The sequence below is a fragment of the Garra rufa genome, chromosome 11 (genome assembly GCF_049309525.1).
Source record: "Garra rufa chromosome 11, GarRuf1.0, whole genome shotgun sequence".
In the NCBI taxonomy this organism is placed as follows: Eukaryota; Metazoa; Chordata; class Actinopteri; order Cypriniformes; family Cyprinidae; genus Garra; species Garra rufa.
In genome coordinates, this window is record NC_133371.1 from 31,605,768 (window position 1) to 31,633,211 (window position 27,444).

Genomic DNA, 27,444 nt, shown 5'->3' on the forward strand with positions numbered 1-27,444 from the left:
GTTTTAGTTTTATTTGTTGCATTGTTTTATTTTAAATGTTTGTCTTGCTTTTGCATTATGTAAAGTACTCTACCCTTCCATCACAAAGCATTTTAATATTCTACTGCTTATTTAATTTGGACGCTTCTATAGACTACTACTATTGATATTGATGATAATAATAATAATAATAATAATAATAATAATAATAATAATAATAAGAGGAAAGTTACACTTTTATGGTAACAATCATAACGATTTTCTTACACATAGGCTATATATTTATAGCAATGGTGTCGCTTTGTTTGATTCGGGAAGAAGACATGTTTATAAACCAGGAGAGAGAGAAAAATAAAAGAAGATTGTAAATCACGTTTGACAAAATAAAAATAAATATATTTTAAAATAAAAATATCACTGCACTGTTACTTTATCGTTGCATCATCCAGTTCCGTCCTTCACGCCGTTGACATATCCCGGCTCGTCTTTGTTTTGATTGACAGCATCCTAAACCAATAGAAACTACGTACACTGAAACATCAATATTCCTAAACCAATCATCTACGTTGTGGGCGGAGCTTCTACTCTCCTTTTGGTTTCAACCGGCGTGGGAAGTAGTGTGACTGGCTTCTGAGGCGGTTAAAAGATTATTATTCGTAAGTTTCATTAGATTTTCATATATTTCATTACGTTATTTGTTTTTATTTTGTATTATACGTATTTGTGAGCTGTTTCGCGAGACCATGTGAATCCCATTGGTGTTTCAGTTCAGTGAATGACTGGATTGTCAGTTTAGCCTGGTCTCGTGTTTAGAGAAAGCATTCGATTGTAAAATAAATCTGAAAGACCGATTGATCCAATACTCTTTGTAAATTACCTTGACATAATGAATTAAATAATTATGTAATACAGCATCCCGATAATGCAAATCCGGATGGAGATGTTGAGGTGCAAGTCAGCACTAGCTTGCATCATACTTGTAGTCTATAGGGGCTTGGCCTATGCCAGTGTACTTGTTAATGCAGTGCAGGAAAATTCATATATATGTGGAAGCTGTCATATCATTTACGTTCATATGTCTCTGTGTTCTTTAGAATGGGATTTTGACGATATTATATTCTTTATATATTATTTAATATATATTACTTCCTCTAGGATCATAGAGCATCATTATCTATGGCTCTTCATCTCACTTTTTTATGTGCCAAAGCTTTCTTCTGTTGTCAGGTGAAGCTCACTGTGTGCAGGTCTTGGTGTGTTGACTTGCTCTGCCCACTAATTTTGGTGCATCATGTCATGTGACTGATTCTTATGATCCTTCATGAAGCATTGCCAGATGCAGTATTGTTTGACATTTGTATTCAGGGATTAAGAATAAGTCCTGTGAGCATTTTCTCGTGACATATTTTCTTTTAAAAAATCTTTTGAAATGGTCTATTGATTTGGCAGGTGCTGCTTGTTTTTGTGTTATTTGCAGCAGTCTTGGCCAGGTTTCTGCTTTAAGAGATTTAATCTTAGGGTTCGAAGGGTTTATTAGTATGTTAATAAAAGGTTACTGAATAAGAGCAACTCCAGTGAGTACTACTGCGTTGTCACTACATTTACAGTCAAACCAAAATTATTCAGACACAAGATATAATTTTTATATATTTTTTTACTAGTGGGTGCAGGACACTATAGTTCATTTATGTAAGCGAGGATAGCAAAATAAAGTAAACTGTGACATTATACCAAAAAATTCTTTATACAGTGGACTACCAGTAAAATTAATAAAAAATTTGGGACCAAAAGTTATTCAGACACTTTGACCTGACCATGTTTTGCTTAAGTGTTTTTTCTTTAATTGCTAATGCGCCCTTTTTACACCACAGAACAAAATTCAGCATCGCTTGGTAATTGGTCAACAAAGTATTGATAGTTGTGTAAATATTGTCATACTAACAGTCTGAATTTGTGGTTGATTGTAATCCATTACATACCTTTCTATCAAAGTTATCTGACATTGGCAAGACAAATTTGTTTTGACATAGTTCTTGTCATATTTTATTACCATTTTCTAAACTATAGCGAATAAACTGTGATAAAAAGGTGTCTGAGTCTGAATAAATTTTGGTTTGACTGTACATTTAGCGAAAGCGCTTATGCAAACCAACATAGAAATAGGCAATATAACAGGTGATTCATCCTAAGGAATGTTAATTCATCATGAATGTGTGTCTTTGAATGTTGTCAAATTTTGATTTAATTATGACTTGTATTAGCCTTAGAGGCATAATTTAGAACGGGCTGAAAATTATAGTAATCTATATATTAGCAAAATAAATAAAGTAAATACCAGCTTTTTATCCAAGAAAGATGGTTTATATGAATCTATAAATGTCACTGAGTGACATTTGTGTGTTTTTATTTTTGTGATGATCGTCAAATTTTGGATGATTTAATTATGTATTCAAGAAAATGTTATGACGTGTGTCTTGGTAGCTTAATTTAGCATAGGTTGAAATTAAAAACATCAATAGAGGGTTTGCACTTATGTCAGGGTTGGTCAGTTACCTGGATGCACGGCTACATAAGAGATACTCGAATGTGAAAAACAGCATGGATTGCACAATTAATGTATTACTGAATACATTGTTCTGCTAATTGACGCTGTCTAAATGACAGAAAAAAAAAACTGTGGAAGCTGCTAAATCATATAGAGAAGGACTTAAAGGAGTAGTTCACTTTCAGAACAAAAATTTACAGATAATGTACAGACCCCCTTGTCATCCAAGATGTCTTTCTTTCTTCAGTCGTAAAGAATGATGTTTTTTGAGGAAAACATTTCAGGATTTCTCTCCATATAATGGACTTCTATGGTGCCCCCGAGTTTGAACTTCCAAAATGCAGTTTAAATGCAGCTTCAAAGGGCTCTAAATGATCGCAGCCGAGGAAGAAGAGTCTTATCTAGCGAAACGATCAGTTATTTTCTAAAAACATTTACAATTTATATACTTTTTAATCTCAGAGTACACACAGAGCTAGAGAAGACGAACATTTGAGTTTTTTTTTTTTTTTAGAAAATAATTTTGCTAGATAAGACCCTTCTTTCCTTGGCTGTGATCGTTTAGAGCCGTTTAAAGTTGCATTTTGGAAGTGCGAACTCGGGGGCACCATAGAAGTTCATTATATAGAGAAAAATCCTGAAATGTTTTCTTCAAAAAAAAAAACATAATTTCCTTACGACTGAAGAAAGAAGGACATTATCTGTAAATTTTGGTTCTGAAAGTGAACTACTCCTTTAATAAGCAGGAAAAGGCTCAATATTTTGACAAACTAAAGTTAATAGATGGTAAAATATATACAAGCAGTATTAATTAGGAGATAAGATAAGTACAAACATGAATGTTGTCAAGATTCTTGGCCTGGAAATCCTGGTTCAGTTTTCCCAACCACAAATGTATTTTGTTCCTCAGTTTTTTGCACTCTTCTCCTTGATTTGTTATAACTTTTGGCAGTCTATAATACTCCAAATGTTTTTCCCAGTCTGGCTAATTAGAACAGCCCAAAACATGACAATAATGGACTATTTTCAGCAGCAATAATCAGCAAAATATGTGAGTTTCGTTTGGTACAGTGCCATTGTTGATGTTAAATCTCTGTCAAAATTGAGTGTTGTTTTACAAAGAAAACATAAATTCATAACATACTTTTTAAAATTATTTTTACAGTGAGTCCAGTAATAACATTGACAGGACAAGTGAAACATTTGCTACTTATTGTTAAGCCCTGAAAAAGATTGTAAATCAGGTTTAGCTCTATTTTTATGTCCACGTCATTATAGCAAGGAAATTCTGGTTCTCAGTGTGTAGATGTTGAAGAAGTGTAGTTATTTTTTGTCAACGGCATGCATGGCTTGAGTGTTTATGAGTTGACTTTTGGAAAAGATGTCTTGGTGTTTTGGATTAGTTGTTATGGGAGTGGCGCTTTTAATTACTTCAGGGAATGTCTTTTGTTCGCTGCATACTAGGCTTGCCACGATAGACGGTGTTGACGGTGTTACCGGTTTTAAGACGCAACACCGGTGACATCACTTTTCCACCGTGACACCGTCTCCACATTTTTTTTTTTTTTTAAATATTCGTTTTTTTTTTTTTTATTAAACATTGATTTGAATTGAATTGAAAATATCATTCTAAATAATTTACTTAAGACGAGAGCATGCGCTATAATTAAAAACTGAACATAGCTACAATGCATCATATTTCATTTATCAGGTGAGGAGTTCACGAGTTCGCGCTTAAATATAATAAACAGCGTAAAAGTTAGGCGTGTTTGGCGTGCTTTTCGGGAGAGGGCTCCGAGCTCGGCATTCAGCCCGAACCCAATAAGCGCTCCCCCGAGCTGAAGGTGTGGAGACGGGGGGTGGGGGTTGGAGGGATGCTGAAAACAAGAGATGATGAAGGTAAGACTGCTTAAAGGGATTCTCTTGTAGTGCTTGGATAGGGAGCGTAATTGCTGATGGTGAAATGGCCGTGTTAATTATCTGTGCGAGCTCCTCCCGAAAATCCCGAAATAAAACACCACAACGAGAGGAGTTGAATTTACAGAAAGAGAATGGCGGACGATTTAGTGTTAAAAAGCAATGCAAAAGCATTTTTTTTTTTTTTTTGTAGTTTCGTTGTCGTCCATTAAAACAATTGACGCCGAATTGCCAATTCCCGCAAAACTGAAAGTGAAAGTATAATAGGCAAGCATTTTTAAGCTATTTAAAAGCAGAAAAAAAAGAGAAAAAAGCAAACTCCCACCCCCACGGTGATACCGGTATTACCGGTGTTGTCACATGCCGATTAACCGGTGGGGAAATTTCCTCATCGTCACAACCCTACTGCATACGAGCTCCACTTGCTGAGGAGCTTCACTTGTCATTTTAGCAAGGAAGATGGTTTCTCAATTTGATTGAATGTTTTGATATACTATTTTTATTTTCATATTTAGTGTTTATGCTTAAAATGATCACGGTTCCATTTACCCACATAAAGAAGACATTTAGTCCCGTGTTTTGCCCTTTGCTTAATTTCTCTGCACGTCAGAGTGGATTTGCAAGCTTTGCTTCCTCACTAACCAGATTCCTTCCTCACATGCTCCAGTATTGATGTAGTGAACGTGAGGTGTGTGTGTGATGTTCTTACAGGGCGCAGGTATCCATAAGAGATTCTTTAATTGTTGGCAGTTAACAGCACCGCAAAGCAGCTGCATGTTTACTCCACCCACTGTTTTTGTAAAACCGGTTTCTGACTCACTGTGTGTTTCTATATGTCCCCAGTCCCCTGAGAAAAACAGAACCAGCATGGACTCTTCGCTGACTGCTGCACAGATTCGTGAGAAGTTCATCGACTTCTTTCGCAAACATGAGCACCATTACGTCCACTCGTCGGCCACCATTCCGCTTGATGACCCCACTCTGCTCTTCGCCAATGCCGGGATGAACCAGGTATAGAGATTTGAGCCTGTTACAAAAATGTGCAAACATAAGCACCTAATTTGATGAAGAAAATAAATTGTTTTTTTTTATAGTTCAAGCCCATCTTTCTGAACACCATCGACCCGTCCCATCCTATGGCCAGACTTCGTCGTGCTGCAAACACACAGAAGTGCATTCGTGCCGGCGGCAAACACAATGATCTTGATGATGTGGGCAAAGATGTGTACCATCATACTTTCTTCGAGATGTTGGGATCTTGGTCCTTTGGAGATTATTTCAAAGTAAGAGATGGAAAGAAATGTTACATGCTGTAAAACCATGGCGTATTTCTTCTATCAGTTTGCATACACCTCGCAGAATCTATAACATGTTAATAATTTTACCAAAATAAGAGAGATTCATACAAAATGCATGTTATTTTTTTTATTTAGCACTGACCTGAATAAGATATTTCACGCAAAATTTACATACACTTGATTCTAAATACTGCGTCATTACCTGAATGATCCACAGCTGTTTTTTTTTTTTTGTTTAGTGATAGTTGTTCATGAGTCCCTTGTTTGTCTCGAACAGCTAAACTGCCTGTTGTTTATCAGAAAAATCCTTCAGGTCCCACAAATTATTTGGTTTTTCAACATTTTTGTGTATTTGAACCCTTTCCAACAATGACTGTATGATTTTGAGATCCATCTTTTCATACTGAGGACAGCTGAGGGACTCATATGCAACAATTACAGAATGTTTAAACACTCATTGGTGCTCCAGAAAGAAAAACTATACATTAAGAGGCAAGGGTGTAAACTTTTGAACAGAATGTGTACATTTTTCTTATTTTGCTTAAATATTATATATTTTTTTTACATTTTTACATGTACCCAGAAGACAAGATCATTTCAGTTTAACACTTATCTTCTTAATGCATCGTTTTTCCTTCTAAAGCATCAGTGAGTGTTTAAACCATCTATAATAGTTGCATGAGTCCCTCAGTTGTCCTCACTGTGAAAAGATTGATCTCAAAATCATACAGTCATTGTTGGAAAGTGTTCAAATACACATGCTGAAAAACCAGAGAATTTGTGGGACCTCAAGGATTTTTCTGAAAAACAGCAGGCAGTTTAACTGTTTAGGACAAACAAGGGACAGCTGTGGATCATTTAGGTAACACAGTATTAAGAATCAAGTGTATGTAAACTTTTGAACAGGGTTATTTTTATAAATTCAACTGGTATTATCTCTTGTGGACTATATGTAAACATCTTTTATGTGAAATATCAGGGCAGTACTAAATAAAAAAAATAACATGCTTTTGTATGATCCCTCTTATTTTGGTAAAATAATTAACATTTTGCAGCTTTTGCAAAGTGTATGTAAACTTTTGACCACAAACCAAAAAACTAATTTTGCATCCCTTTACTTCTCTCTTGCTCACTCTTGTCTTTAGCACCTGGCCTGCGAGATGGCACTGGAGCTGCTGACGAAAGAGTTTGGCATTCCTATTGAACGGCTTTATGTGACTTATTTTGGTGGTCATGCTGATGCAGGCCTGGAGCCTGACCTGGAGTGCAAGCAGATCTGGCTGGACCTGGGGTGAGTACAGAATCAGTACAAGGTGTGTTAAATTATTGATGTGATGTTGTTACATATTTCTTGTTTATCTTCACTCTATATCAGAATGGAGGAGAGCCGTATTCTGCCAGGGAGTATGAAAGATAATTTCTGGGAGATGGGGGACACCGGTCCCTGTGGACCCTGCAGCGAGATCCACTACGATCGCATTGGAGGCAGAGATGCCGCCCACCTGGTCAACATGGATGACCCGAATGTGCTTGAAATCTGGAACCTTGTGTTCATCCAGTTTAACAGGTAAACTACTGCATCTTTGCTAACTACAGGTAACAATGGTTAAATAGTTTACTAAAAGTTTGCATGAATTGGTGGGCAGAGCTAAACAGCCAGCGATGTAGAAGCAGGCGTTGATCATCTTAAGCAAAAGCAGTGTTTAGCGACACTATTATATCTTAGAGTTGTACATTCCACAAGCTATTGTTTTGGCAGACTGGCTTCAATATAGACCTTTTACCTGAGTAAACCATGAGCACCTCCATTACGAATTCTATCGCCAGATTGTATTCTGTTCTGTTCCGGTCTCCTCAGTTCATGACCCCTTTTTGATTTGTTTTAAATGCATATGCATATTTTCTCTCTATACAGAGAATCAGAGACGGAGCTAAAGCCTCTGCCCAAGAAGAGCATTGACACAGGGATGGGACTGGAGCGCTTGGTCTCTGTCCTGCAAAACAAGATGTCCAACTATGACACTGACCTGTTCATCCCTTATTTTGAAGCCATCCAGAAGGTAAACTCATAGAAAAGCATATGAAACATGACTAAACTCACTTTGGCATGTTATTGAAATTATTTTTTGGGTTTTTAGGGCACAGGTGCCAGGGCATACACAGGAAAGGTTGGCGCAGAAGACACAGATGGTATTGACATGGCATACCGTGTCCTGGCTGATCACGCCCGAACCATTACCATTGCCTTGTCTGACGGTGGCAGACCTGACAACACAGGCAGGGGGTGAGATGTTTATGTTATTATTTGCCGAGTAATTCACATATAGTCAACGTATGCATATCTGACCCTGTTTTTGTGTTGCAGCTATGTGCTGAGGAGGATTCTGCGTCGTGCTGTGCGATACTCTCACGAGAAGCTGGGGGCACAGAGGGGCTTCTTTGCGTCTTTGGTAGATGTGGTGGTTGCATCCCTGGTAAGGCCTTTACCTCTCCGACACTATTTTTTCCTTCTGATTTTATGTGCAGCTTTGACAGTGATTCAAAGTGGCAGTTGCTGAAACATTGAAATGCTCTTTAATTAGATGCATCTCTCTGATGGCCATTTAATGGTTCATTGCTTTCTACAGGGTGATGCTTTCCCAGAGCTGCGCAAGGATCCTGATATGGTAAAAGACATCATCAATGAGGAGGAGGCACAGTTCCTTAAGACCCTTAGCAGGGGACGCCGTATCCTGGACCGCAAGATCCAGAGTCTTGGAGACAGCAAGACTATACCGGGTAAAGCACATAATACCGCAAAAGACTGTAACCATTTTTTTTCCAAATTTATAATGAGAATTGTTTCTAAATCTAAGAGAATCTTTAAAAGGATAATTGACCCAAAAATGAAAATTACCCCATGGTTTACTCGCCCCCCAAGCCATCCTAGGTGTATAAGATTTTTTTCTTTCAGACAAATACAATCACAGTTATATTAAAAAAATGCCCTGGCTCTTCCCAGTTTTAAAATGGCAGTGAATAGGTTTTCCTTTGCTGTAAACAAAACTTGGCTCTTTTGAGACTAGCAAATTCTCACTGCGAGTTTGCACTACACTACGCTACGTCCTAAATCATCCGCTGGAATGCCACTCTCTCTTGATTACTACAGATTATGGTTTAGAAAGTTAGATAAAATAATAATAAAATCATGGGGTAATTTTCATCTTTTGGGTAAACTATCTATTTAAAGGCTGTCTTTGTTTCTCCACCAAAATAAAAGCTCTATAGTTTAACATTTGAAAGCAAAGAAATTAAGAAATCAGCAAATTACATCAAGAAATTAAGCTAAAGGTACATAAATATTAGTATTGTGATTTTTACTGTCTTTCTGAAAAATTATTTTTTATTAAATAATAAATACAGATTTATTTTATTTCACAGTACAACAGTTTTATTACTACAGTAATAATAATATTTTAAACATTTTGTAAAATTAAACAATTTTAAATTACTGTGAATCTGGCCTGAGACTGAACTGGAGAGAGATTTTTCCTCCTTTTTTTTTTTTTTTTTTTTTGCCCCCTTACGCTAAAATCTACTGTAAATTTACATTCTAAAGCTGGTATTTGATTTATTTCTTTTCTTTTTGTTTTTGTGTACTGTAGGTGACACAGCCTGGCTGTTGTATGACACTTATGGTTTTCCTCTGGACCTCACTGCCCTGATCGCTGAGGAAAGAGGAATGGGAGTGGACCTGCAGGCCTTTGAGGATGAGAAGAAAGCTGCTCAGGTTTAAATTAGTTCATTCTTTCATACAGTGCAATTTCCATTTAGCACAGAATAATTTCACAGTTATAAAGAGACACTACCAGTACTCAGTGGCACTGATACCAGTGTTTAAAAGCAGTAATTTAACAGCACTGTTAAATGTAATCTTAGCCCTTAAAAAGAAAATTTCTATCTGCATCTTTCATAATTTCTATCTTCCATCTTTCATAATTATTAAGTTGTGGTACAAAAATTCAATTGTAGCTTATTTTATTCTATTTTGACTGTTTTGTTTATTTGTATATGTATTATTTTCATTAAAGTAGAATAGATTTAGGGGGAGGGATAGTTCACCCAAAAATTTACATTCTGTCATTATTTACTTAGCCTCATGTTGTTCCAAACCCGTAAGACCTTCATTAATCTTCAGAACACAAATTAAGATATTTTTGATGAAATCCGAGAACCCTCCTAGACAGCAAGGGTACTACCATGGTTAAGGCACAGAAACATAATAAAGACATTAAAATTGATGTTATTTTTGTTTTCTTTGTGCACAAAAGTATTCTCATGGTTTCATAAAATTATGGTTGAACCACTGATGTCACATGGACTGTTTTACTGATGTCCTTATTACCTTTCTGGGCCTTGAATGTTTCATATAATCTATTAATTTGTGTTCTGTAAAAGAACGAAGGTCTTACGGGTTTGGAACAACATGAGGGTGAGTAACTAATGACAGAATTTAAATTTTTGGGTGAACTATCGCTTTAAGGCAAAGCTAATGTAGATGTTAAAATTGTTTAAATAGTTAAAATCCTGTATCAGCGGATATATCCAATATTAACTAGAAATGAGTCTAATTAAAAATGTCTGTGCACACAGTTGAAGTCTCAGGGCAAAGGCTCTGGGGATGAAGACCACATCATGCTGGACATCTATGCCATTGAAGAGCTTAGAAACAAAAGTGTCGCTGCCACTGACGACAGCTCCAAGTACAAGTACACTTCAGATGATAACGGCAACTATGGTATGAATTACACCTTTGATATTCCTCTTGATTTTTACGGTTTACGTGTAGGTTTTCACACTTGTGACATTTGTGTGTCCCTCTCAGAGTTTGAACAGGCAGTGGGCACAGTACTGGCTCTCAGGCGGGAGCGTGCATTTGTTGATGAGGTGACCACAGGTCAAGAGTGTGGAGTGCTGCTCGACAAAACCTCTTTCTACGCCGAGCAGGGTGGCCAGAGCTTTGATGAAGGTTACATGCTCCGAGAAAACGACTCTGCTGAGGATGTAAGAAACTGAGAGTGGTTGTACAATGAAGCTGAACTGCCTGATTTAGCTATGCTTCATGGTGCTGTCATGTTTTATTGTGCTACTTTAGAAGATGGAGTTCACTGTGAAGAATACTCAGGTGCGTGGAGGATACGTGCTGCATATTGGTACAGTATACGGCACACTGAAGGTTGGAGACCGTCTAACTCTGCACGTGGATGAGGTATGTTACAGTTTTGTCTTAGTTTTTTGTTTTTTGTTTTGTTTTGATGTTTTTACATTACTTCTACTTTTACAAGGAAAATAGAAACAGGGTGACCCTATGAAATAAGTTTTATTTTTTTCCCAGATTCTGTTTTTTCTGTTTACTTTTTCCTAGAATTTACAGATAATATGCTCACCCCCTTGTCAACGAAGATGTTTGTGTCTTTCTTTCTTCAGTCGTAAAGAAATTTAGTTTTTTGAGGAAAACATGTCTCCATATAGTGGACTTCAACAGTGCCCGCGAGTTTGAACTTCCAAAATGCAGTTTTAATGAAGCTTCAAAGGGCTCTAAATCCCAGCCGAGGAATAAGGGTCTTATCTAGTGAAACAATCAGTCATTTTCTTAAATTTAACAATATTTATACACTTTTTAACCACAAATGATCATCTCGTCTAGCTCTGCGATGCACATGCATTCTCTGTGTGCTCCAGTTCAAGTTTGTTAGTTGGAAGTTCAAACTCTCGGGCTCCATAGAAGTCCACTATATGGAGAAAATTCTTGAAATGTTTTCCTCAAAAAACATAATTTCATTATGACTAAAGAAAGAAAGACATGAACATCTTGGATTGGAGTGAGTAAATTATCTGTAAATCTTTGTTCTGGAAGTGAACTTATCCTTTATTGGTTAAATTAAAAAATGATAATCAAAGCCCATGTCCAATTAATTTAAATCATGAAACATACACAATTTAACAGGATTTTATTAAAAAAAAAAATTTCTTGAAATACTGTGTATTGTGTATTATTTACATTTTTCTGGTAAATAAATTGTTATATATTTTGGTTATTTTTTCTTTAAAAAATAATGTTTTAATAATCATTTTATTAGTAGAAGTAGTGGTAGTAGTATCATAACATTATGTAATATTTTTCTGTCACAGTTTCTTTAAGTTAAACGGAACTTTTATTTTGACGGGTTGCTGTAAAGACCTTCAGATTTCTGTTTGCATATATGACGACAATTTTCACAAAATAAATGGTTAAATGCTCATGAAGTGACTGAGGGCAGGCAGCAGAGGCTGAAAACATTGCTAGTGTCAAGCGTGCTTCAGTATGTGTATAGTAAATGGAACATGCACGTCTGCGCTATTCATTCACACAGAACATGCAGGATTCATATTTAAATAGTATTTTTGCAGTTTAATATTCACAGACACTAATCCATATCGCATTTTGATTGAAGTGTACTGACCTACTTTTGATTTATTCATCCAAAATTTGGCAAATTCTGAGACATTCCACGTTATACAGCAAATTCAATTTTTTTATGACTGGATTCTGCGTTTTCCACATCCCGCAAATCATAGGGCCCTACTTTCAAAATGTTTATAACATCTGGTTTAGATAAATAAGAGGGATGACTTGACACATGAATAGGATATTACATAGAATGCAACATAATTCCCCTCTTTCTCTCTCTCTCTCTCTCTCTCTCTCTCTCTCTCTCTCTCTCTCAGGCTCGTCGTAGGCCCATCATGAGTAACCACACCGCCACACACATCCTTAACTTTGCCTTGCGTTCAGTGCTGGGAGAGGCGGATCAGAAGGGCTCTTTGGTTGCTCCAGACAGATTGCGCTTTGACTTCTCAGCTAAAGGAGCAATGACTACAGATGAAGTGCGGCGCACAGAAGAGATCGCCTCAACCATGATTCGTGATGCCAAGGTCAGACCCATTCTATAGAATTGCACTTTCAAGCAAACACTTTGTATTCATGTTGCTTGAAACGTTCTTGACATGTATTCACAGTGCAGCTGTTCAGAAAATAGAACAATAAAGCTCTTTTGGATAAGTTAGTTGAATACAGATTTATAGCTTACGTGTCCTTTGCAAACTAAGATGCCCTGTACGTTTTTCTTCAGTCGGTCTACGCTCTGGATGCCCCCCTTGCAGCAGCTAAAGCCATTCAAGGTCTGCGGGCAGTGTTTGATGAGACGTACCCTGACCCTGTTAGAGTGGTGTCTATTGGTGTCCCAGTGGAGGAGCTGCTGGCTGATCCAAACAGCCCTTCAGGCTCACTCACCTCAATCGAGTTCTGCGGTGGAACGTATGAACATCAAATTTTAATATTATGAACTTTAATATTGCATAAGTAGGCCAACATCTAGCTTACTGTGTTTATGAACAAAAATATCAACTTTCTATATAATATTCAAAAGCTTTATTAATAATAATTCATGGAAAATTAAGATAACTAATGCATTTTTGTTAATGGAATCGATGTTTAAGAAAGCAATTTTTTCCTCAGCCCTAATGAGTTTTCTGTTTGATCATTTTTACCCATAGGCACTTGCGGAACTCTGGCCACGCTGCACCATTTGTGATCGTATCGGAGGAGGCCATCGCTAAAGGAATCAGGAGGATTGTGGCAGTGACTGGAGCAGAGGCTCAGAAGGTTAGAGGGGCCAACATGAATATGTGCACTTTTATTTTTTTTTAACTGATGCTTTTTAGTATCTGATGTAGGGTTGGGAATCTAGAACCGGTTTTTGCTGTCTGAATGCGATATGGAAAAAATGTGAAATAATGCAAGGATTATATTTGGCTATTGTGGTGTTCTTACTGTTTGCACGCACAGTCTGGCTAGTGTAGTTTGATTGACAAACAGATTATTCTTTTGAGACAGTTCTATTCAACGAATCAGTCATGAAGACTCACAAAGAATGTGCTTTATAATTGCGAGAGGTAATTCAATGTACTTATTGACTCCTCATTCATGTAACAATGTTTAAATACACATTCAGAACAGTGGTTTAAAAAATAGTATTTTTTTTATAAAATTGTATTTATTTATTTTTTTTATAGTACAGTATGTTAGGACCAAATTGTTGGTGGGTAAATCATTTAGGAAGCAGAATTATTAAAGGGATAGTTCACCCAAAAATGAAAATTACCCAACGATTTACTCACACTCAAGCCATCCCAGGTGTATATGACTTTCTTCTTTCGGATTAAAACAATCAGACTTGTATTAAAAAATGTCCTGGCTCTTCCAAGCTTTATAATGGGAGTGACTGGCTGTTGAGGTTTTGAAGTGCATCCATCCATCATGAAAGTCTTCTGAAGTGAATCTATGCATTTTTGTAAAAAAAAAATCTATATTTAAAACTTTATAAACCGTAATCTTTAGCTTCCACTAACTGTCGTACGCATATAAACAAGAGAGTCACATTCCAACGGATGATGTAGACGAACACGTTGACTGTTTTTTCTTTGCTGTAAACAAAACTTTGTTCTCGTAAGACTAGCATATTCTTACTGGAGCTTACGCTATGCCTACGTCATCCACTGGAACCGTCACTCTCATGTGAACGTGCATACGACAGTTAGCGGAAGCTAGATATTATGGTTTATAAAGTTTTGAATATTATGATTTAGCTTCCAAAAATGCATCAGTTGGCTGCAGAAGGCCTTTATTGATTTACCCCGATTTTTGAAATGTAAGGCCTGGAAACCCCTTAAAAATAGCAATTTTCCTGAAGAGATACTTGAAAAGTGCTTGAATTATTGAAAGACAGTGTATCTATGAAATAAGTGTTTAATTTTAAGAAGCACATATCTTTTCACGCAAAATTTATGCAATTTAAAAAACCATCCTACTTATTTCAGTTAATGTCATAAAACTATGGAGTTAACAGAGTAGTAGTAGTACTGACAGTGTCGTGTAAACATGCCTGAAGATGTAAAAAGAGGAACAGATGAGCCAAATCAACTAAGTGATTCATTTTAGCTTCGAACTGTATCGATTGATTCAAACCCGAGACTTCTTTTCATTTCAAGTGATTCGCTAGCAAAAACCAGATCAAATTAAAAGAGCCATTCATTTTCGAATTTCAACATCTCTTGTAAGGGTTTAAAAAAAAAATTTAAAAACCATTTACAAGCCATTGCGTCGCAACATGATTCAGTGTTTTTAAACGCGCCAGTCGGATCGCATATCTCAAATCATTTGATTCAGATCGGGCCATCAAATCGTGTGTCACGAATCATTTAAAGGAGAAGTTCACTTCCAGAACAAAAAATTACAGATAATTTACTCACAGCCTTGACACCCAAGATGTTCATGTCTTTCTTTCTTCAGTTGTAAAGAAATTATGTTTTTTGAGGAAAACATTTCAGGAATGTTCTACATATAGTAGACTTTTATGGTGTCCGTAAGTTTGAACTTCCAAAATGCAGTTTAAATGCAGCTTCAAAGGGCTCTAAGCGATCCCAGCCAAGGAAGAGGGGTCTTCTCTAGTTGTTTGCCTTGACAGAAGAAAGAAAGACATGAACATCTTGGATGGGGTTGAGTAAATTATCTGTAAATTTTTGTTCTGGAAGTGAACTTCTCCTTTAATTTAGATCAGGACTTCTGAGTGGCATAGCAAATTATTTGACTTAGATCGGAACTTTAAGTATCGCAAATCAATTTATTTCGATAGGAACCTCAGGTTGCGTACTGCAAATTATTTGTTTCATATCGGGACTTTGAAGTGCATTTCACAATTCATTTGATTTAGAACTTAAGAGTGGGTTCTTAAATCGTTCCACTATTTGAATGATTCACAATTTACATGGATCACGAATCGTTTGATTTTTAGATCAGAATTTCGAAGCAGGTTCACAAATGATTTGATTCAGATCGGGACTTTAGAGCTTCCGCAAATCTTTTTTTTTTTTTTTTTTTTTTTTTTAAGGTAGAAAACATCAAACCATAAGTGAGATCTTTGATTGAAGTCCTTGAAAATCAAAAAGGTAGTGCTTGAAGTCCTTGAAAGTCCTGGAATTTTATTTTATGGTATCCGTAAAAGGGTGATTAAATCATGAGGGTAATTTTCATTTTTGGATGAACTATCCCTTTATGTTCCTAGATTCCCATTTCTGATAGTTCTTGACAGATTTATGTTTGTGTTGTCAGGCCCAGAGGAAAGCTGATGCACTGAAGCTGGAACTAGATGGCATGGCAGAGAAAGTGAAAGCTCAGACCACCCCGAATAAAGATATTCAGAAGGAGATTGCTGATATGACAGAGGTGAGCTCAACTCAGACATATTCTGCCCTGTATCTATTTTACCCTCCAAAGTGTAACTGAATTTGTGTATGCATATGTATTCAGTCCCTAGGCACTGCAGTCATCTCTCAGTGGCGGAAAGACGTGATGAGGGATTCCCTGAAAGGTCTTAAGAAGATCATGGATGACTTGGACCGTGCCAGCAAGGCTGATGTACAGAAGAGGGTAAGAGAACACAATTCAGATCTTATAGTCACCGTGATTACTGTAAAGTTAAAGACCAACTGTGACCACATTATGGTTTTAATTATAGGTCTTGGAAAAGACAAAGGAGATAATCGAAAGTAACCCCAACCAACCTCTGATCGTGATGGAGATGGAAAATGGTGCATCTGCAAAGGTAACTCTTTCATTGTCTTATCGAATTACTTGAACTGAATTCAGTTTTGTAATTGTCTGCAGTGAAAGTCTTAATGATATGTCTGTGTCCACAGGCTTTGAATGAATCTCTGAAGCTGCTGAAGACGAATTCACCACAGACTGCTGCTATGCTTTTTGCTGTGGACAATGAAGCAGGAAAAATTATCTGCTTGTGCCAAGTGCCTCAGGTAAACATGTTAGAGAGAACTTTATTCTTATCATGATATCTGCTTTAAAACATACGATTTTCTTGCCGTAAAAGAAATGAATACTTTTAATCACTAGTTTACTCTGGTTGTGTTTTCAGGATGTTGCAAACCGAGGCCTGAAGGCCAACGAGTGGGTTCAGGAAGTGTGCCCTCTGCTGGACGGAAAAGGAGGTGGTAAAGACATGTCTGCTCAGGCCACGGGTAGAAACACAAACAGCATACAGGAAGCTTTGCAGCTGGCCAATGAGTTTGCCCGCCTCAAACTGGGTGAAAATTAAGGAAAGAGAGAGCAAACGAGAGATAGCCGTGTATGTGAGGTTTAATCTGGAAAGAGGTCTTTAGTTCGGTCTTAACCTTCCTCCTGTCCTGTTCCAGCTCTGCTTGCTGAATTTTCAAAAGTGGACATTCCAGGCTGGAAAATGTAAAAACTGTACAGAGATGTGTCATTTGTCAATTATGGATAGGAAGGGGAAAATATATCACCCGCTTTCTGTAAATTGGAGCATTGCAGATGCGTTAACTGATCCATCAAACCGTCCTGACTCTATGATACAAAGCACATGGGCTGTGCATGCTTTGTGATTGGAATATTACATTTAGATTCACATTTTAATGTTATTCTAATAGCTAAAATCGCCCTAATGACCATTGTTATCATTCTGAGCATATGATAAGGAGGAAAATTATTGCCATTATCACTATTAGAAGGTGTCTTTTTATCATAAGGTTTTCCATTACATTTGTGGGATTGTTGGTCTGTCTCTGTAACAGGAGGGATGTCATAATGGTTCAGGAAAATTCATGTTAACTGTAACCTTTCACTAGCTCTTGTAGCATCTGTTTTGGGAAAATGAGCCATTAATTACCTGTCACATGAATTGTTTCACTTGTTAAAGGTAATAAAAAAGTTTCAAATGCATAAAAGACTTTTCATTGTTCTGTGGAGTGGTGTATATTATTATATAGGCAACGTCATTAGTCGGCCATGTTGGCATCACTGAACCTAACAAACCTTGCATATTTTGCTGATTATTGCTGCTGAAAATGGTCAATTATTGTCATGTTTTGGCCTGTACTAATCGATCTGATCAGGTAAAGACATTTAGAGTACTATAGACTGCCAAAAAGTAACAAATCAAGGACAAGAGTGCAAAAAACTGTCTGAGGAACAAAAGGTGTTTATGGTTGGCCAAACTGAACCAGGATTTCCAAAGCAAGAATCTTGACAACATTTGTGTTTCTCATCATTTACGGTCAGGTAGGTGTTATATTAGGCTAGTATCTTAATACTGCTTGTACGTATCTTTACCACCTTTTAACTTTAGTTTGTCCGTATTGCACCCTTTCCTGGTTCCCAAGACCTTCTCTATATGATTTAGCAGCTTCAACACATTTTTTCCGTGATTTAGACAGCATAAATAAATTAGCAGAACAACATATTTAGTAGTTAGTAGCATTAACTGCTATCCATGATGTTGTTTACATTCGAGTATCGCCAATATGGCCGCGCATCCAAGTTAACTGACCAAATCATGAGGTAAGTGCAAACCCTCTATAATGAAGCAAATTAAGGTTAATTATTATAGATTAATAACTGTCATACTACTACAACTACATTCTTGGTTAGGGGTGCTTAAACCACGTCAACTTATTTTGAATCAACATGACTATAACATTATGATATGGATGTATGATACATTCTGAACTCTTTAAAAAAATTAAACGATAGGTTTGTTGTAATGTGTTATCTGTCCTTAAATACTCACCCCCATGTCGTTCCAAAACAGACCTTCGTTCATCTTTGGAACACAAATGAAGATATTTTCGACGAAATCCGAGAGCTTTCTGACCCTGCCATAGACAGCAACGGAACTATCACGCTAAAAACCCAGTAAAGTAATAAGGACATCGATAAAACAGTCCACGTGATAAGTAGTTCAACCTTAATTTTAACCAAGCTACGAGAATACTTTTTGTGCGCAACGGAGAAAAAAATAAATAAAAAAATAAAAATAAATAAACATTTTCTAGGTTTCTCTGTCAGTCGTCCACTCGCGTTCAGTACTGAGCTGCGTTGTGATACTCTCGTGAACGCGCGACACGGAAAAGAAGAAATACAACGACGCATTCCTCTGCTTAAAGTTGAGTTTTCTACGTTCGCCGCTACAAAGCAGGTAAACCATAGTAAAAATTGATCCATTTGTTCACATATTGATAAAAGAATTTCCATGAAATCATAAGTTCAATACTTAAAGTGAAAATCAAGTTTTACATGTTTATGTGGTGTGTTTAATATTTTTAGTATTTCCACCTTAAAACTGTAGTCTCCCAGAGGCTCTCAGAAATGCGGTTTGAAAGAGTCCTTTTTATGCTAAATCACTACGTACTGCATCAAATAAAGCAGCTCTGACAAGGAGCAAAATTATTTACTTGTATACAAACGTCCTCTTGAAGGAGAAGAGTGCAAAAAAAAACTGTCTGAGGAACAAAATTAGCATTATTATAAGTATTTCCAGGGCAAGAATCTTGACAAAATTATTTTGTTCTAAACATTTAGTGTCAGGTGTAATATTAGGCTAATATCTAAATACTGCTCATACATATCTTTACCACCTATTAACTTTAGTTTGTCCATATTGGACCATTTCCTGCTTACCAAGTCCTTCTCTATATGATTTAGCAGCTTCCACATGTATTCAGTAGTACATTAACTGTGCAATCCATGATGTTGTTTACATCAGAGTATCGCCAATATGGCTGCTCATCCGGGTAACTGACCAAATCGTGAGGTAAATAAAGCAGCTCTGACAACGAGCAAAATTGTTTACTTGTATACAAACGTCCTTGGACACAATAAGTTGAATCATTTTTAAACATGTTTATTTCTTACAGTAGCATAAAGATAAAAACAGTCCATAATTACACAAAGACTGAGGTTGTGAAAGGAAAGAAGGAGCACTGACCAATAGTCACTATATCAACACTAATGAGAAGTTAATGAGAGCAAACACAGTGGCACAGTGAGGATATGTACAGTCTGTGCTGAAGAGGGTTCCTTCATGAAGTCTAACTACTGCAGCCTCATTTTTAACTTCATCTCAAGTTTTTAGCTGTCATTTAATTATTTCTACAAATGGTATAGGGGAATCTACTGTAAAGCCTTTTGAAAAGTCAAGAGAACTAAATTAAATATCTATCCTAGAGGCACAATCATGTGTATGATCGTGGAAAAAGCAGCAAAGGAAAAAGAAAAACAGGCTCTGTAATATTCATCTCACTTAGTACTTTACAGCCTTCAACTTTGCATCCTATAATCCTACAAACAATTGAGCAAAAGATGATACAAAGCCCTAGAAAAAGCTCTCTCAGTGTGACAATAAGGATCCACAAAGACCGATAATTTAGTGCTGAGAACGTTGGCAAGAAGAGCATAAAGAAAACAAGCCAATTTGGAATTGGTTTCGTCATGCAATTTGGCCGCAGAACATTTCAAATGGAGAGAACAGAGAAGGTGGACATAATGTAGTCTTTCATAAATTGAGTAGGTTTGCCTGAATTATCTCTCGGCAGGCTACGGTCCTCCTGTGGCACAAAAACAAGAAGAGAAGCATCCCTCCTCGCCAACTGGTACCATCTAGGATTAATGAATACTGTTAAGAGAAATACAAGAACATCACGAGCCAACTTATTTTCCTAAATCCGTATTTTCTGAACAATACACAAACATCTAACAAACAAGAGGATTAGTAATGGAATAAAACTCTTTGGTGACCAACTGCGCATCTCAATATTCTACCTATGAGAGGGCAGCCATCCTACGTATCTGTGATATTAGAATTTCACTGTGAAACGCCCAATAATAATCCCTCAGAATAGGCTTAAATATAATAAAGCCACTGCAGCACTGCATTTAATAAATCAAAAGTCATTTACGCTTTATTGACAATGTATAAAAGCACTTGGTGTGCCACAGGTCTGATTTTCGAAGGGTTCAGGAGACTTTTCTGAAGTGACAGTAATTGCAGGTAGGCAGCTCTTAAAAATTAAGAGGGAGAAGGTTTTCAGGTGAGAGAGCTTTTCCCACCCTGATCCCGAAGGCACGGCGCTCAGCTTAGCTCAAAGTAGAACAGACAAGAGGATGAGGTGATGGAGCACAGGAGAAGCCGTGATTCATGTGTGGGTGGAGGACAGCTGGTGGGTAGACGATCCGTGCCCTATTTTAGAGCCCAGATTTGTGTGAGTGCGAATGTGTGTCAATAAATGCTCTGTAAGAAGACTAAAGGAACAATAGCGCGTGTGTATGCGTCTTATAATGAGGTTAGCTGTGCTCTGGAGAGAGGACGTGTCCAGAAGCGAGGACAAGGCACGCAAGCATGTAACGTGTGTGCGTTTACACACTGAAATGGCTGATATGTCTACATTTTGAAAAAAGAACTACTGCACCTAAAACTTAGACTATAGGCCAAAGCAGAAAGCTACGGACCTGCAAAGGGACATGCTGATGGGAAATAATATGCGATTGGAAGAAAAAAGAAAAAGTTTCAGTGCTTTCGTGTTTGCAGAATTACGTTTGAGTGCCAAATTTCTCAAGGAAACATTTTGCGAGAGAATGCAAAAGCATTGAAATATAATTTCTGTTCCCAGAGAAACTGCGTTGGCATAAAAAAATATTTGCGTTCTTTCAAGAAACTTTGAGTTGTTTGAAAAACCTTTCTGTTCCTCTGAGAAACTGAGTTTGGATGCAAACAATTCAAAAGTTCTACCAGCAAACGTCAAGCTTTTTGGGAGAACGCAAACTATTTGCAAGTTCACACAAATTTTCTGGGGGGAAACCAAACATTTTGTAAGCCAACACAAAGTTTCTTGAGAAAATGCAAATATTTTGCAAGAGAATGCGAAATCATATAAATATAAATTCCATTCGCAGAGAAACTTTGTTTGCGCTCCCATCAACTCAAATGTTTTGCAAGTAAACGCAAAGTTTCTTAAGGGAAGGAAAGCATTTTGCAAGCTGACGCAAATTTTCTTAGAGAAACAAACATTTTGTACACTATCGCAAAGTTTCACGGGAAAAACACAATGTACAAAAGAACGCAAATCAACGCAAATGCAAGTTAACACAAACGTTCTGGGGGGAAACAAAAACATTTTATAAGCCAACACAAAGTTTCTTGAGTAAATGCAAATATTTTGCAAAAGAATGTGAAAGCATCTAAATATAAATTCCATTCGCAGAGAAACTTTGCGTTTTCTCCCATCAACTCAAATGTTTCTCAGGGGAAGGCAAGCACTTTACAAGCTTTACAACAAATTTTCTTAGAGGAACACAAACATTTTGTAAGCTATCTCAAAGCTTCATGGGAAAAACACAATGTACAAAAGAACGCAAAAGCATTGAAATATAATTTGCATTTCCCTAAAAACTTTGTGTTGGCTTGCAATATGTTCACTTTTTCCTCTTTTTCTCCAACAAAACATTTGTTTGCTTTCAAAACTTTCCTGTTGTTCTTAATTCACACACAAACAACTCAGAAGTTTTGCAAACTATTGCAAAGTTTCTTGGGGGAACGGAAATATTTTGTAAAGTATCACCAAGTTTCTTGGTGGAAACATTTTGCGAGAGAATGCAAAAACAGTAAAATATAATTTATGTTCCCAGAGAAAGCTTGCAAAAATAATGTCCAAGAAACTTTGAGTTGTTTGCAAAACCTTTGCGTTCCTCTGAGAAACTTTGAGTTCTGATGCGAATAATTCACACGTTTTACAAGCAAACGTAAAGATTCTCGGGAGAACAGAAACTTTTTGCAAGTTAACAAATTTTCAAGGGGGAATAAACAAGCAAGCATTTTGCAAGTTAATGCAAATTTTCTTAGAGGAACCCAAATATTTTGCAAGCTATCTCAAAGTTTCTTGGGGAAAAAGCAAAACAATTAGTAAAGAACGCAAAAAGCATTGTGATATAATTTGCATTCCCTGTGTTAAACAAACTGTGTTAGCTTGCGAAATGTTCGCTTTTAACAGAAAAATGTTGCATTCCTGTTTAATTCCCGTTCTTTCTAGAACATTTACATGCAAACAACTCAAGTTTTGCAATCACAAAGTTTCTTCGGGAAATACAAATATTTTGTAAAGTAAAGATTCTCACATTAACAAACATTTTGCAAGTTTACACAAAGTTCCTCTGGGGAACAAACTAAACTTTTGTTTGCTCACAAAACCTTACCGTTCTTAGAGAGTTCACACACTAACTTGTTTTAAAAGCTTACTCAGTTTATTGGGGCAACATAAATTTGGGAAGTAATGTAAGTTTCTCTCTGTAACAAACTTTTCGCAAGTTAACACAAAGTTTTTCTAGGGAAAAAAACTTTTTGCAAGGTAACGCACAGTTTCTAAGATGAACACAATCAATTTGCTAGCTAGCACAATGTTTCTTTGGAGAGTGCAAATATTTGCAGGAGAAAAATATTATTTTACTCCCATCTCCTATTTTTTCCCATCAATATGTCCCTTTAGGGCTCTGTAGAAAGCACTTGTCAGTCAAGCGGATCTTTCTGCTTATTCTTCGTATGGTCTTAAACATTTATAAAGTAATAAGTTATACAAGGAAAACTATACAAATTTTACAATAAATATAAAAAAAAAAATCACCTACTGTTGATGGTAAAGGACTAAACAGCAGCAAAGGAGTGTCTACATGCCTTCAAGAAAAGGCTCATCAGTGAATTCCACCAGAACTTCTCCAGAAGATCTGTCCATCAACTAGTCATAAATTGTATCGCAAAACATCAGGCTTCAGAAATAAAAGCATATATTCGGTTTCTCACAATCTAATGCTTTTTCTCTGTTGTTTTCCATTATATAACATGATTACGTTAAATTTAAGAGAGTAGTGTGCTGAAGATCAACAATGAAGCTCTACCACTGTTCACAGTGCATCTCTAGAACAATCAACACACCTTTATTAGCGTTGGTTTCTAAACATACTCCACATGTACTTAATATATTGCTCATATGTGTTCATATTGGACTGCGTCAGTGGTTTCAGCTCCTGGTGTCAAGTATCGGTCCATCCTCTTCAGACCAGAGGAATGGTCAGTACTCAAACGTAATTAGCAAAAACTAACTAAACAAAAAGTTGTTCATACTGCTGTGAGCACACAGTGATCGCAAACTGTTAGTGTGATCATTTCAAACACGAACAACAAAACATAAAATATCTCCTAAGACAAAATAAAGCTCAGCTTAACAGCAAGAACTTAACTTCCACTTGGCCACATGCGCCTGGTGACGTGAGGAATCTAACTGCAGTGCCATAACACTACTAAAATAATCCGCCACTATGTCCAAGCTTTTAGTTAAAGGGAAAGTTCACACAAAAATGAAAATTTTGTCATTTACTCGACTTCATTTCATGGCAAACCTGTATGACACTTTCTTCTGTGACGACAACGGTGCAAAAAATATTTTGGACCCAACTGACAAACATTCAAACATTCTTCAAAATGTCGTTTGTGTGAATTAAATCATTCAGGTTTGGAACAACATGAGGTTGAGTAAATGACAATTTTCATTTTTTAGGTCAACTATCTCTTTAATGAATCACAGAGAACTACTAGAGTACGATACACAATGGTGATTGTTGGTCTCACTCATCTACCTCGCTTCGGCATGAGATAGGAGTTCCTGCATCATCACTATTCAACAAAAGTCATAAATATAAGCCAAATCCATTCCCAGCACATATACCTAACATGCTGTTTAGTGGTGAGATATTAGTGTTCCTTGCCAAGTCAAGTTCCTTGTCCTAGTTGAGGTAGGCTTGCAAGGAAAAGCACATTTAGTACTAGCTTCTCCTCTCAAAACCACCACATCATGGGGGATGCTGCCCAGAATCCTGTCCACTCGGGACAGCATAGAATGGTAATAAGATCATGAAAAATTACTTCTTGATCACGTATAACAGGCACACTAAGTGTGTCAAGTGGATAATGGGTGGTTTTGTTTATGGTAGTCCATCAGTTGGTCCATTTCTTTGCACCCAGATTCACTTTCCAGGAAAGACTGAGATCTTGCCAGCTTTGGCCAGCTTGTCAATGATCTGGGCCTCATAGTCTGCATCATGGACACCTGTTTTACGAAACTCTCCAGAATAGCGGTTCTGTTCCCAATAGTGGTGCCAGTTTCCCCTGCTGTCCGCCCCAAAACCAAATACATTCACCTATGGAGACAGACACAGAAACAGAAACAAATTCACAGTCATTATCACAACTTTGAAATGTAAATAACAAGTCATATTTAAAATGATTTAGTGGTTCGAGTGCATAGCACTAAAAGCCTATTGTAATTGTTAAAATGGCCACGGATCTGCATTCTCCATCTTAAATTAATCAGGCAGACCAAACCGTAAGTTATACAGACTTGAAACTTGGAGGGATGGTAGTACTCACACCGTCTACAATCTCACCAAGGCTCACCCCAATTGGCCTTACGGGGGCCTTACAGCGATCTAAAGTATGAAATCGCGCATAACTCCTAAACCGTTAGTCGCAGACTCAAATGCCTGATGTTGTTGGAATCATTGGTTCACTATGGACAAAAATCCAAATGGATTCTCTGGAGAGTGAATGTCAATAATTGTCCAAAAAAGTTCAACTCACTGTCATAAAACTCCTATAACTCTTGAATGTAAAAAGATATTTTTGGCAAACTTGGAACACTTATGTAAGAGCTCAGTCTGAGGTTACAGAAAAAAAGTCTGGCCATGTGGTGGCTCTATAACAGGGAAAAAACATAAAAACAGCTACAACTTGAAAATTGATTTGGCGTGTCTTTGTCCAAAATGCCACAAGTGTCTGTGAGGACATCTGTGTATTTCAACGGAAGCTAGAACAAAAAGTTGGGCACTTTAACATGGGGAGTCTATGGGATTGACTCCCTTTTGGTCTCTAGCGGCCAGTCGATGAATTGCAGTTTAAGTCACTTCCGTGTTGGTTTCAATAGAGAGAGCGGGAAGTTGTCGCTTAGTCTAATGCCGAGTTCAGACTGCACGATTTTCAAAGCAATCGCGTCACAGATGTTTTCACACTGCATGACTATCTGGGGTAGCATTCCTACGCTGCTGTGTTCACACTGCACGATGGATCGGCGACGGGGGGGGGGGGGGGGGTTTCACACTGCATGACTTTACAATAGGAAGAATCGCCGACAACTTTGTCCCGGTCCGCAAACTACATCTCACATCCAAACACACGCGAGAAGTGACATGGAAACAACGCGAGGTCAGGCGTGCAAGTTCTCACGTGAGACTGGTATTATTATAAAAAAAAAATGGTAGCCCGCAAGAAGCTTGTCATACAAATTGCATGTGCACTCATTTGCAGCGAAAAGAAAAGAAGCCGAAGGTATCCTTGTTGATATTATGGTCTACCTTCGTGACTCCTCCCCCAACTTCCCGCTGACCTGGATGTTGCTGTCTCATTGGCTGTAGGTAATCGCCAATGTGATTTTCAGTCAGATCACCTTTCACACGGCATGATTTTGAATCGCCGACAGGTCCAGATATTTAGCATGCCAAATATCTCACGGGTGTGTCGGCGATTCTCTCAGATCGCGTCTTTGATAGTTCACACTGTGTGATTTTCACTCACGTGAACGAGCACCGATTTGCCTGTGATTTCGGGCATTTGTCGTCGATTTCTCAAAACCTGTCGGCGAGTCAAAATCGGGGCTAAAATCATGCAGTCTGAACTCGGCATAAGCAAGCATACAAAGTTTTATGGACATCAGACCATAGGTGGCGTTATAACAGTCATAAACATTAAAAATCATCATATTTCTATGTTAAATTACCTGGATTTGCCAGTCTACATTTGAAGTGGATCAAAAAAAGCATACTTTAGCATACTAAAGTTCAAAAGATTAGGGTCAGTATGTTTTTTTTTAAGAGAAATTAACACTTTTATTCATCAAGGACACATTCAATTAATCAGAAGTGGCAGTAAAGACATGTTAAAGGCTTGTTACGAAAGATTTATATTTAAAATAAATAATCATCCTGAAGAAAAATGCATCACAGTATCCACAAAAAATATTAAGCAGCAAAACTGTTTTGTATTTTGATAATAAGCAATGTTTCTTGAGCACCAAATCAGCGTATTAGACTGCTTTCTAAAAGATCATTTGACAGTGAAGACTGCTGAAAATTCAGTGGTGCCACTGCTATCACAGGAGTAAATGACTGTTAAAATAATAAAAAAAACTGCTATATTATATAATATTCTAAATTTCAATATGATACCAAAGCACATTTCAGGAAAAAACATCATGTATGAATTATATGCATTATAATATGATATACCCTAAAGTCTTACCTCATCACATACGTGTAGAGCAAAGAACAGCACAAGCATGCCAGTGGAGGGATATCGGCCATGATGACGTGTCCAGCGGTCATGGATGTATTTAAAGAAAGCTGGGTTGAAGATCTGAACCTATAGGACATTATTCGATACATATGCAGAGTTATAGCAGCACAGAGAAAACAAAGCAAGCCTGAATGTGAGACTGATAGTGTTCTATTGTTCAGAGTCTAAAGATTGTCTTAATTCAGAGAATATAAATCTGTGAGAGACAGGATGGAAATATATTACCTTGTCTTTATCCACACGCAGAAACTGCTTCACTGGAGCGTAAGTGCTGAGAGAGAGAGAGAGAGCGATTTGGAAAGATAAAGTTATAAGTCTTCCCACTTCTGGCATCTCTTCATCTTTTCATAAAAAAGTTGAACTGCTGCTA

General features: G+C 37.2%; 2 protein-coding genes across 3 annotated transcripts in view; one reads left to right on the plus strand and one right to left on the minus strand.

Moving 5' to 3' along the window:
• The first annotated feature begins 560 nt into the window (after nt 1-560).
• aars1 (alanyl-tRNA synthetase 1) lies at nt 561-17,576 on the plus strand. 2 transcript variants are annotated; one of them, XM_073850376.1, is made up of 22 exons: nt 566-635; nt 1,135-1,206; nt 5,285-5,452; nt 5,536-5,724; nt 6,885-7,030; nt 7,115-7,306; nt 7,655-7,799; nt 7,878-8,023; nt 8,105-8,213; nt 8,367-8,517; nt 9,384-9,508; nt 10,372-10,516; nt 10,604-10,782; nt 10,874-10,987; nt 12,487-12,693; nt 12,891-13,075; nt 13,315-13,423; nt 15,929-16,042; nt 16,127-16,246; nt 16,335-16,421; nt 16,516-16,629; nt 16,749-17,576. In XM_073850376.1, exons 2-22 carry the CDS (start codon nt 1,156-1,158, stop codon nt 16,926-16,928), a joined length of 2,976 nt encoding a protein of 991 aa, XP_073706477.1. In that variant the 5' UTR covers nt 566-635; nt 1,135-1,155; the 3' UTR covers nt 16,929-17,576. The 2 variants fall into 2 exon arrangements, with proteins under 2 accessions (XP_073706478.1, XP_073706477.1); XM_073850377.1 differs by lacking the exon at nt 1,135-1,206 and having other exon boundaries at nt 561-635.
• Nucleotides 17,577-19,508: 1,932 nt separating this feature from the next.
• The window catches only part of st3gal2 (ST3 beta-galactoside alpha-2,3-sialyltransferase 2), a 35,599-nt gene continuing 27,663 nt past the window's right edge, over nt 19,509-27,444 (minus strand). Inside the window, exons 5-7 of the mRNA XM_073850619.1 lie at nt 27,300-27,345; nt 27,021-27,140; nt 19,509-24,868 (exon numbers count right to left, since the gene is read on the minus strand). Of these exons, the coding sequence (XP_073706720.1) occupies nt 24,695-24,868; nt 27,021-27,140; nt 27,300-27,345 (340 nt within the window). The 3' untranslated portion in view covers nt 19,509-24,694. The remainder of the gene's footprint in view (nt 24,869-27,020; nt 27,141-27,299; nt 27,346-27,444) is intronic.